Genomic DNA, 12,588 nt, shown 5'->3' on the forward strand with positions numbered 1-12,588 from the left:
AAGTAAGAGCGTTGGAAGGACTGCGGGGCCCCTTTCTTTCTTTTACAGTTAAGCCAAGCTCTCTCCTCTCTTGCCTCTTCCTCTCACGAGGTCACCGTGCCCTGAGGGGGGCAAGGACCCCTCAGAGTTCCTGAGAGGGAAGACGCATGTTTCTACCCTGACTCAGCAGCAACCTTAATATCTAAGGAAGAAGCCTGTCTTACATCCCCCCCCAATCACCTGCTCGATCTTTCCTTTTTTCCTCCTTCACTCATCTACCTTCACTGCCTCTGACATTGCATCCTCCTCCTATCTCAGTTTTCCAACTCTATTAAAAATCTAAAACTACATCCACATCAAGCTAGCTAATTTTAAAAATGCTGTTTACATGTGACAACAATGTGTATCCACAATAGGCTTCAGGTTGTTTTTAATCAAGAAAAACTGACTTGTTCTCATTTATGTATTTCACATTTCTCTAACCACACACTCCTGTGCTGCTGCGGTGAGACGCCAATAAAATCTATCTAATCTATTATTTTACGATTGTAAAGGTGTCAGATAAAGTCCACATAAATACAGCTTTATGGCAACAACTGAATAGTGTGATATAATGACATTTAAAATGAGTAATTAGCGTGGACACAAGGCCAAAATGAAAAGAAAAGGATGTGTTTTTAAATTGATCCAGCTTAGTGTGGAAATGCAGTCAGTTGCACCGTGTTCTGTCCAAGTGTTGTAAGATGTCAGCAGACTTGACTCACTTCAAAGTGAAACTAATGACTAGGATGGAGCTGACCAGGGGGTAATTATGAAACCCCTGGGGCTTTTCTAACAGCTGTTAGAAAAAAAGAGGCAAAAAAAGAACTGAAAAGAAATAAGAAATAGGTGTTTAAAAAAAAAAAAAAAAGAAACAACAAAGAAAGTTGTGACAGGATGATATGAAAAAAGGAATACATGTGAGGAGACAAAAGACACTTTCCAGTTAAACCAGGGAAAATGTTTCAGGGTCAACTGTGCAACTTATCACTCAGTGAGGAAAGCCAAATGACAGAGTTCCCCTCCAAACCCGTCGGCAGCACAGGTATTAAACCTGCAACTTTTCAATCTGTGTCACTGAGGTTTGCATTAGAGAAACAACAGTTCGCTCCAAGTAAAAAAATCAAAAAAAAAAATCACAGTGAATCATTCAGAAATTTTGGTCAAGAAAGAAAAACAGTTTAGGGTAACATGGAGCAATTTCTTTTTTTATTTTTAAGATTTGTTTTTAAGACCTGGCAAGACACACACAAGGAGGAATTCAGGCTACAGTAAGCAGCATATGGAGTCTGAATTAACTTCTTCTGCGGCCGATGGTTGTATAACAAAGTAAATACAGGATGTTCATTTGGACAGATTGGATTATGTAAAACACAGTTCTTTGCCTGTCTTGCTTGTTGTCTCTCAACTCTCTATACTTCAGCAGGTTCAGGCTGAGATCATCTGCTAATGGTGGATTTTAGTGGCTGTAATACATCGCCTTTTTCTGGCCAGGCACGGGCCCATGCTATGCGGTGGTTGCCAGATTGTCAGCGATACTCTCTTCCATCTGTACAACAAAGTGTTCCTGATTCAGTGTCAGTGAAGTGTTAGGAACAAGACTATAAGAGCTGTCCGGGGATGGAAAACTCTACTTTAGTGCTGCCTGAGAGTCAGACATAAATAATTTTCACACATCCCATAAAGCATTAGGGTGAATTATAGGGAGCAGGAGAGGGAAGAAGGGTGGCGGCACTTGGGAGACAATCTTGTAGTTGGGAAGGAGGTTGTGTTTGCCAAGATTCCTGTTCTCCTGGTGTAAATCACACGGAAGAAACAGGCACATATACTAAAGGCAAAGTGTCACACACATATGCAAGCAAACATACATACACACATCACTTAAAATACGCTCAACTGTAGCCTAGTAGCCCCTAGTAGCACATCAACTCCCAATGTTAAATTTAATTTTACACGACAGAGCCATATTGAACACATGCAGATATGAACACTCACTCCTCACCTTGCACAGTAAGGTAGATTCGCTCTGCAGTAGCCCCTCCCTCATTTATAGCGATGCATTCGTACCAGCCTGCATGATCTGGAGTCACAGTGGACACGTGTAGTGAGAGGTTGGCCAGGACGTGCACCCGTGGGTCCAGGCGGGCATCGTGACCTCCTCTCAGCCAGGTGAGGTTGAAGTTGACTGTGCTAACGACGTGGCAGGTGAGGACAGCACGGGAGCCAGGGGTGATGGTTACGTTACCCTCAGTGGTGACAGCTGGAGGCGGCTCTGCAGGATGAGGGCATAATGTTGTTGGCAGCTGCCAGAAACTTTACATCATAAACAAAGTTAAACAGGAAGTCAGAGTGAGAGGTTACTTTTCCTGTTGACACTTATGTAAGTAGAGACACACAGTATTTTCTACTCATGAGGCGCAATAAGTACACAAAAAGTACAGAAGCCCTGAAACAGCATTTAGAAAAATGGTTTCCAACTTTGGGGGCTGTGAGTAAAGACAGTTGTAGCTCTAAAATGCAGAATTTAACTGCACAACAGCTGCTAGAAAAGACACCAAGGTCAGTGACACTTGTAATTTAGACCCATGTAGATTATGAGACACTAAAATTCTCCCCTGACTCAGAATGATGAAAAAAACAAAGTTGAGAAATTTAAATGAAAACTACACGACACAATGCATTACGTCCATCAACAGCCTCAGTGGTAGAAATATCTCATCACCTAATTCAGTAACTGATATCTAACCCTCATTTAATACACATGCTGTCACCTACAGTGTGTGTTAACTTTGTATAAACGCATTCCATGTAGCTTAGCTTAGCTGCATGACAGAGAAATGTAACTTTTTGAAACACCCTTTATTAGAATAATAATCATTTGTCAGGATTGTGGAGATCTCATTTTTCTTATTTCTCTGTCTTCCTCTATCTCCATCTCGTCTTCTCTCGTCACCATGTCGAAAACACTAATCCCTCAAGCCTTAGTGTGACGTCAATCATTTTTTCCAGAGGTGAGCCAGAGCTAAGCAGGGAAAAGGGGAATGGAGGGAAAAGGGGAAAGAAAGAGAAGACGAGGGAGAGGTAGCAGAGGCTTTGGCTCTGATAGGGGGAGGATGCTGGAGATTTCAGCACAGCTCCTCGGGATTAGGATGACATATATTTGGCAGATGACTGGGTTTTATACGTGTGTTTCTGTGTGTACAAGTGTACAGTGCGGGGGCCTGTCATTCTGTTAAGAATACAACTGGCCAACAAACAAAGGTTGGAGTTGCAGCTGAGGAGGATTAATTTCACCTAGTTTTAGAGATGTTATAATTGGGAACAGTTGAATAGTCGCCTCTGCACCTTTACAGTTACACTCATACATCACACAGGCCCATGCCTTTCTTTAGTTTCACCAAGTGTCTTTCAACTACCTCCCACTCTCTTTTTCTCCACACTCCTCCTTCTTCCCCTCTGCTTGGCATTCATCATGTTGATGGAGCTCCAGTGAATTCCACAAGGCAGGAAGTATTTTGGAAAGCAGGGTTTGGACACTGAGACTTTTACCGACTGCATTTGGACTCATGTGGTGTCAGTTCTGGTGTCTCATAATGGAAAGGGTTCTGATTGAAAAAATAAATGCACTAGAGAGGATTTTAGAAAAGGAAAAATTACATTTTTGTTTTGCCCAGTGGTGAGACTAAAGATATAAATCATCATATAATCCCATACGTCTGTGCTTAAATCTTTGACATCATGAAGATCACAAAATCATCATTCAACTATTTATAACCTAGATTATGAATTTGTGGTCATAAATTGTTGTGCATTTATTATTGTGGTGGTCAGTGAGTATTTGTGGTTACGCTCTGCTGTTGCACTGAAACTGTGCACCTGAGTCACAGTATACCCACCTAAACTATCACTACTCTGTTTTGTCTCTGTGCACAGCATGGAGCTCATTTACAGCTTTAAAAGTATTCTCATCTTACACCATATCTATGGTTCATTGCTTCACAAATCGAGCACAGAAACCATACCATAAATCCCATGACATGATCGCTGTGAGGCATGGATTACAACATCATGCTGTAAGATGGGGTCAGACTTTCCAGAAAGTTCTATTAATTCTGCCATCATGCAGGTTCTCTGCATGGGATTCACAGCAAGAGACCTTGACCCAGTAAAACCCACAATGACTGCCACTTGGAGTCTGATTCTATGTCCATAAGCAAGTGTGTAAGTGTGCTTTTGTGCTTTTGTGCTTTTGTGTGTGTGTGTGTGTGTGTGTGTGTATATATAAATGTCATGAGCATGACATAAACTTCATCTTGCAGCACCATTTCACCCAAGGTACTTTGTGTCTTTATATGCATGTGTGTCTTTTATGTGTTGTTTTCTAAAATTGATAGAAGACATTAAAGACAATGATACTTTAAATTACTCACTGCTCTGCAAGTAAATCCATCATACACCAATTATACTTCCAGTACAATAACAGTCCTTGCTCATTACATGTAGTGATCAAAGGTAGCTTAGCATGGACTGTTAATTAATATAAACTAAAGGCGTACAGTCCACTGACAAAGTCAACACTGCCGTCTATGTAGCGCAGCATTCTGACATGTTGTAATAGTGTCTTAATACGTCATGTCTGATAGTCTGCAAATTCCTTTTACTTCAGATCATTTTGAAATGGTTACCAAATGTCTTTGTTTTTGTTTATTGAACAACTTTGACTGCTGTCTCTGCTTGTAACTATGAACTTAATGGAATTACTGCAGTACAAATAATCAAATAAATACCTAAATATTCTGGTTTTGTACTACGACGGTCTTGGGATGTCTACATACCTGATACATCCAGGAAGGTACGAGCTCTTCCTGTCCCAGCACTGTTGATAGCAATACACTCATAGTAGCCCTCGTCCTTCATAGAAACCTGGGCTATTTCCCACGATGCACTGTCAGACTCGCTGGAATCAAAAGAATCACAGGAGAATTGGAGAGAGATGAGTGCTCAATACCTTTATCTTCACTACTTTTGAGAATAATGTTGAATCCATTCAATCTGCTACTAACTCATCCCTTGATCTGGTGAAAATCCAATCGGATTTAGTCTCACAGTGTCGAGATGGAAACACAGTATGTCAGTTTAACCTCCTCCAATACAGTTGGAAGGAGGCCATGGCTTTGATCCATCATGTTTATCTTTCTGCCTGCTGGAGAGATATAGTATCTCTCAAAATTTATAAACGGATTTACATGGAATGTGAAACCATTAGTCACTGGTGAAGGGGTAATTGACATGGTTTCTCAGCATGTAATGACTGATTGTAATATCATCAAACTTGTCTCTTGGCTGAAAGAGAAGGGGGTGAACCATCGACCCAGTGCGACGACATAGTGCATCTGTGGAGCTCATTTACAGTTTGAACATGACTGTGTGCAGAATTTTCTCCCAAAACCTGGTAAGGCAGTGGAAGGGGCAACCCAGGAAGTTGCTGAACACAGTTTTGACTGGTCAAATGTTGCTAAAATAATCTAAAATGCTTACAAGGTGGCTGGGATTTTAACAGACGTACCCCATGTCACGGTTCAGGTACGGTCATAAAAAATGTATTGCTCTCCTGACTATAAACAGGTCATATGGAATTGGCATATACTGACAAATGCTAAGTGTTGCAGGAACATGCACTCAACAGCATGCCTTTCAGCCATGATATGTGACTTTTGGGACTTGACGCTTCAGCTCTTCTGCAGCCCTGCTCACCTGAAGAGTTGGTCTACCCCAAGTCGACTTCCATCCCTGCTAAAGCGCAGAGTGAAAGGGATCAGGCTCTCTACCTGGCACTTCACAGCCCCTCTCTGGAGGTAGTAACCAGGAGTTGTGGCTGGCATCAGCACCTTAGGGGCATCTAAAAGAGATGAAGGAAAATGCCAACAAAATTAATCACTTTAATTAAGAGATCGTTCACATCTTCATCTAAATATGGGTCAAAACTTGCATCACTGACCAGGTATAATACTGGAGAAAGAAACGCTAGAGACTCTTTGGAACAGGAAACCATCCCGGTCGTATCCTGTCACCCGCAGGAAGAAGGCCTCATTGGGTGGAATAAACTCTGTGATGTTCCAGAGGCTGTATGGCTGGCGTTCAGGGTAGTAACGGATCGGTAAAGTTTTAATCACTTCACCCATGATCGACAGGAGCTCTAGCCTGTCAGCCCGAGCAGGAGGGGAAAGTCCAGTGGTGTTAAGCAGGATGTGTGTGGGAATACCTGGAAAGTTGACATGAAATACAATATACTGTATTCTTCGCTGCTCCAAAGCTACAAGATGTAAGTGAAAACAACAGGTGAGAGGGAAAACATACAACAGCTGCAGTGTCCTTCCTCTTTTACAATTTGGAAAGGTTGACCTCACTGACCTTGAACCGGCCGACTGGAGGTCTTTTTGAAGTCCAGGGTGGCCTTTTTGGAAAACCCGGCTCGGAAGTCGATGGTGCTGAGACCTGAGATACGGACAGAGTGTCTTCCTCCACTAGAGGTCTGCATTAAAAAAGGGGAGATTTATATCAATATTTACATCCAAAGACTCATGTCTCATGTCTGTTAATGTGACTAATTAGTACTGTACATCCATTCTTCTAGTTTTACCTTCTTTATCAGGTTTTGTTTTAATATGCTGTGGGAGATAAGTCAAATTATTTCATGTTGTTGAATAAAAAGGATTCAATTTTTGGTTCAAATTCATTTCAACCCTGACTTGAATCTTGGGGGTAAGTTGTGTGCTTTAAATGACAGACACAGCACCGAGATTGTTGCGTAACAGCCTTTTGTGCCCCAACTATCCCCACATGTATAGACAAGCCACTTTTTGTAAGACTGTCAAGTATCTTACACCTAAGCTTATAAAACATCCACAATTCAGAGATGACCCATTCAGTCTGGTATTCATACTTTAATCAAACAAACAGAGATAATCAGAGAGCAGCTAATGGCTCATGTGGTCTTCGTCGTGCAGAGTTCTTTTGAAGCTTTGCACAAATAGAGACAGAGTAATTGCAGTGAAGTATAGGTTAGCGAGAGGTGGAAACTCCTCACCTTAGGTTAAACACTTTGGAGGTGTCACAGACATTGACTCACAATGCAAAACGAGACACGCAAACATAAACTATCATTTGCAATAGCATGAAATGACAGAAAATGTGTGGATTTGCTGTATTTTAACATGACTAGGTTCTACCTGACAAAAACTTCAATTCCCTAGCAACCAGGACAGTGAAATGGATTCAGGCGGACGGATAACAATAGTTAAGCTAGTCGTGAAATTGTTCAAACAATGAGGTAACACCGGGACAAAGGGGATCCAGGACAACCTTAAATGCTAATGCCTGCCATCATTAAACACAATACATGTTGTAGCCATCAGACCTGCCCTAATGGCCACCATAGAATGATCCCGGGTCTTTAGTTAGTTGTAAATGAGGCCATAATTAGGGGAGAGGTCCTTTAAAGGTCATGATCTTACCCCAAAAAAAAAAGAACAGGCCCTGTCATTAAAGCCACTCATTTCCCAGTTTCACACCCACCCAGACAGTGACCTGCCCTGGTCTTAGTTACACCCTAACTCTATTGAGTCAGATCTTGACTCATTGTGGCTTTGGTGAGATTTTCACTAATACAGACATTTATGAAATAGTTTAAATCACCATCAAAGGAGTAAATAAAGTTATATGCGGGGTGATCTGTGAAGATTCTCAGTCATCCAGGTAATTGTTATCCAGTAAAAGTTGAAACGAGGGAAACTGGACTTGGTCGTAGATACTTGAGGTGAGGTGGGTGAGGAGAAGAAGAAAGGTCATTAAAATCCCTGTTGCTCTGGGTCCCTTAAAACGACTGTCCTGCTTCTTCTCCACATCATTTAAATTACATGATTCATTAATTTGATTGTGTTCTGATTAATGAAATCAATTAATGATGGTAGAATGTATATTTATATTTATGTAGAGAGAACAAAATGTGTGTGTCCGAGAAAGTGAGAGCAAGACAGAGAGAAACTTAAACAGAGAAAAAGCAGAGAATAGTAACAGATCGCCCCTGCTGGTCTTCCTTTGAGCTGGTTACATGCTTTTCAAATTACAACCTTCCTAAATTGTCATCATGGGCTATAAAATTCAGAGTGAAGCTTAAATGCGCTCATCAATGCTGAGGTCACTGCAACACAAACAAATCTCACCTGGATGACTCTCAGCAACGCACATATTTAAACACGCACGCCCGGCACACACACACACACACACACACACACACACATATTACACAAACACAGTTATTCTAACAATGTTTTGAGAACATACTTTAACATTCTCACAACACATAAAGACTGTCAATGTGCAAATCCAATGCCGATGTGCAAAATGTGATCACAAGTTTTTTGAGTGTGTTGGTGACAGACACCTCCGTCCATTCAAACATACTTCATATTCGTAGAACAAAGTATGAAATTAGCACACAGTGAGGGTAAAGTAGCAAGAAGTCTGGGCAAAAGTGAAGAAGCAGGGGGTGATAGTGGGGTGAACCCACCTTCTCCACCACCACCACAATATCCAATTAAAGGCAGATTAAAAAGGATTAGATTCCTTTTCACACACAATCTATGGCCTGGGTCATACACAAGGATGTCACGGGCCATTAGTGTTACTGAAAACCAGCATGGCAGAACAGCAAACTCCCCCTAAAGTATTTATCCACATTTCTTTGGATGTCCTGGGAAACACAGCTACAAATGAGGAGGAGATATTTTTAGTCTGAAAGCCAGATAGAGTGTTGTGGGGGACTGAGATTGGAAAAGGCAGCGTCCAAGAGGAGAAATGGGAAAAACAAGACGTATTGGGACCAGAGAGAGAGAACAGCAAATCCTGCTGTGCTTCTGTGAGGGAGAGAATTTGAGGAGTAAATGTGTTGGGAGGAAGATGCATGAGGATAGAAGATACAGTTAGTGACAGAAAGAGATTAAAGAAGACAGACTGAGAGGGAGCACAGAAAGAGGCAAACACAGGACAGAAATAAGACAGGAGGATGCAATGTCTCTCTTTATGTCTGTTTAATATCCCTCATCACTTCTACGAGCTCTGTAGAACAGGTCACCATATTGGCTGAAGTGTGGAAGCACAGACCTCAGTCAAAACTTGCTGATATGGTGTTTTAGCAGATATTTAACAAAAGTCATCACTCAGTGATGCAGAACTATTCACCTGAGAGAACTGTTTTATCTCAAAGTTTAATTCAAAAAGTACCTCAGATAGAGTAAACAGTGTTATGCAGCCAAAAATAATCCTGTGCAAACAATCAATGAAAAACTGAAAAAGGTCTGCCAGCGGTAATGCAGCACACCGCAGTGTGTATGAAACGGTGAGGCCAGTGTTTCTACTGTTTTGGGCAGTTTTTTTGAAAAGGCTCCTTATGTCGGTGTTATGTAGCAGAGCCCAGCATGAGATTAACCTGTGGGTTAAGTGCAGACACAGGTGATGAGGCCGTCTTATATCTGATACAGTACATCAACCTCAGCGTAAAAACAAACATATATTACTGGTCAAATATATGTTACAAGAAATCAACAACTCATTTGGACTTCTACATCTACATGTAAATGCTCACATATATTACAGCCAATGAAGGAATGAACTTTGAATACATTATGCTCCCCCTAAATGTCCAATAATGTCATTAGTGCCTACTGAAAGGGGATTAGAAAGGCATGAAAAGGCAGAATGAAAAGAAGAAGCACAGCAACAAAGAGTCACTATAGTTGTATGCTGAGAAGTTGCATAGATTTACAAAGATTTACATGATGAAAACCAAATGCAACATGTAAAAGAGCATATGATGTTAATGCAGAAGTGCCAGAGCAAATAATATGAAACAGTCAACATACAGTAAATGCAAAACACTCAGCATACATGGATCCTCATCTGCTCACAACTGTGCTTTCCTTGAAGAGGATATACAGAGATGACACAGTTTTTCATCCAATCCGCTCTCCCATAAATCAATCGGGTGCTAACACATAACACAGCTATGCAGAGATGAGGGAAAGAGTCCCAGCAGGGGTCTACAGAGAATACAGGGGCCACCGAGGCCCCTTCAACAAATCACTCAGGTAAAAATGCTTGTTGTTTCCCAACATCTGGAATTGACAGTGTGGGCAGTCAAATGTGTGACCTTTTTTGCATTACTTCGACAGCAGGGTGCCAACAGTTTCAAGCCTTAAACATACATTATCTTCATCTACCAGGACTGTCTTAAGTTTCAAACGTGACTTTCGGATCATGTTTTTGTTTGCTGGGAGATGCTTTCACCAGACAGCGTACATGTTAAATTGATTACATACCACTGTATCTGAACATGCTGATATATTACTGCAGTAATTCAACTTAGGAACCGTCTTCAAGGGCACAGCTCTCTCCAGGGGTGTGAGTTCTGACCTCATTCCAAGGTTATAATACTGAACTTTTTGCACTAAGTCAGTAAGACACCTCCATTCTGGGAATTGTTAGAAGGAGCCTGTAATTTTACACACATTTCCAGGTAAAGACTACATTGTTTACCTTGATAGACCACATCCCAGGCTGTGGGTCCTTGATGTTGACAACTTTGGCAGAGTTGGGAATGTGCAGGAGCTCAGTCAAGCCGTCACTCTTCCCCACAATCTTACCTGGAGGCCAGACACAAACACAGAGACAATCGTTCACCTTTTCTGCAGCTCTGATGCCAAGAAATGTTTAGTTTTGTTTGATGCATGGCTGCAAGTTACATATAAAATATTGGCATAAGCTGTCAAAGTTGTAAAAATATAAAGATGCAGGATATGATTTTAGCATTAAGCAGCATACTGTATGTGTTTGAAAGAACATGTGTTGAATGTGTGGACCCCAGATGATGCTGGAATCAATCTGGTTCTTTGTTGTACTCACTTGACCTTTACTTGTTCTGTGTACCATACTCCAGCATCTACAGCTTCATTTCCTAAACTATTCCTTAACTATTTCCTCCTCTTCTTCAAAATCTTCCTGTATGATTATCCATCCCAAACCCAAAACAGTCTAGAAAAGGATTCTGCTTTTTCATTTATATAGTCTATGAGACTGACACCAAAAGGTTTTGAAGTTTTACACTTGGTGTTAAGATAGTCAGAAGCTTTTAATTTTAATGCTTTTAAAAACACTGGAACTGTGCTGGAAATATCTTGATGCAACATTATCAATGTTTGTACCCTTATCTGTACAAACAACACAAGACTGTAAAAATGAGTTGGTAATTTTTCCTTTCATGTGTGAAAAAAAAAACATATTCAAGTAATTTTAATACTCATCAAACTAATCAGTGTCTCCTTTTGCCCTGCCTGGAATCATCTGCATTTGCTATGTTTTTCTACCCATTTATTTATTTCCTCTTGTCCCTCATCTGCGTATATATGCTAATAAACACCTAAATTAAAAAAAATATATATTTTTGGATTTCAATTTAGAATTGTGTAGATATTTGGTAACACTTAACCTACCCTCTGGGTTTCTTATCTCAATGACAGGTGCTGGACCACTGAGGGCCACAGTGACTTCCTTGAGGCTGGGGTCAAAGGGCATCTGCCAAGTGTTGCTGACCCCACTGAAGTGATCAGTGGACAGCAGGTGGACCTTGGACGACTGCACAGCCTCCTCCACCCATTTAAGGACCTACAGCACCGGGATATGTAAAGAATGCAGGAATCACACATCATTTCTAATGTACACACACACACCAATGCACACATTTACCTCCTCAGCTACATACAAGGTCATCCCTTCAACATGTGCAAAGCTTTCATCAGGAAGTTTCTGACATTCCCCCTGTGTTCTGCCCCTCTATTTCCTCCCTGTCCCTAGGGAGAATCCCACTGCTACTGTGTGAGACCCAGACCCTATCAGAAGGAGCAGCCATTAGTGACGTGTGAGTAATATGATAAAGTACATTCATCTAAAAAAGTCATAGGTTAAATTTGGGTGCAGGGAGAAAAAGAAAAGATTTGACTCAAAAGTACAGACATGTTATGGAAAAAGTACTATTTCTTGATTTATCATGAATTTTCATCCATCTGTTCCTTCAAGCCACAAGCATTTTCTTACAGCAATATATCATTGTCAAGTTAAATCTCATTCTGTAGCATGAACACTCAAAACAAACCAGACCATGGTCAAGATACTGTTTCTCAAGACTAGTTACGAAACTACATTTCTAATGCACCATCTTGTTTTCTGTCATGGTGACACAGACTGTATAAGAAGGTTGTAATCCTGCAAATATATTTTTCAATAAACTGATGAACAAAGAAAGAAAGAAAGAAAGAAAAAGCAAGACAGGGAGATGTGTAAATAACAGATTAGAGAAATGGGAATCTACTTAAAAGAGGGAGAAAGAGCAGAGGATTATCACATAGAAAACTGATTAAAATCTAGATTCCTTCCTTCCCATGCAAAAAAATCTTACCTTATAGCAATAAAACAGCAACACTATTCAAACTTCAAGCTTTGACTCATCGCCCAGTCCGA

At 40.8% G+C, this 12,588-nt stretch overlaps 1 protein-coding gene across 1 annotated transcript in view; it reads right to left on the reverse strand.

The window, feature by feature from the left end:
- hmcn1 (hemicentin 1) overlaps positions 1-12,588 on the reverse strand; it is an 80,724-nt gene that overhangs the window by 48,121 nt on the left and 20,015 nt on the right. The window contains 7 exon segments of the mRNA XM_056378753.1: positions 2,021-2,290; positions 4,854-4,975; positions 5,773-5,917; positions 6,017-6,280; positions 6,430-6,550; positions 10,612-10,718; positions 11,565-11,736. Coding sequence (XP_056234728.1) covers positions 2,021-2,290; positions 4,854-4,975; positions 5,773-5,917; positions 6,017-6,280; positions 6,430-6,550; positions 10,612-10,718; positions 11,565-11,736 — 1,201 coding nt within the window.

Source organism: Seriola aureovittata, chromosome 6 (assembly GCF_021018895.1).
Source record: "Seriola aureovittata isolate HTS-2021-v1 ecotype China chromosome 6, ASM2101889v1, whole genome shotgun sequence".
In the NCBI taxonomy this organism is placed as follows: Eukaryota; Metazoa; Chordata; class Actinopteri; order Carangiformes; family Carangidae; genus Seriola; species Seriola aureovittata.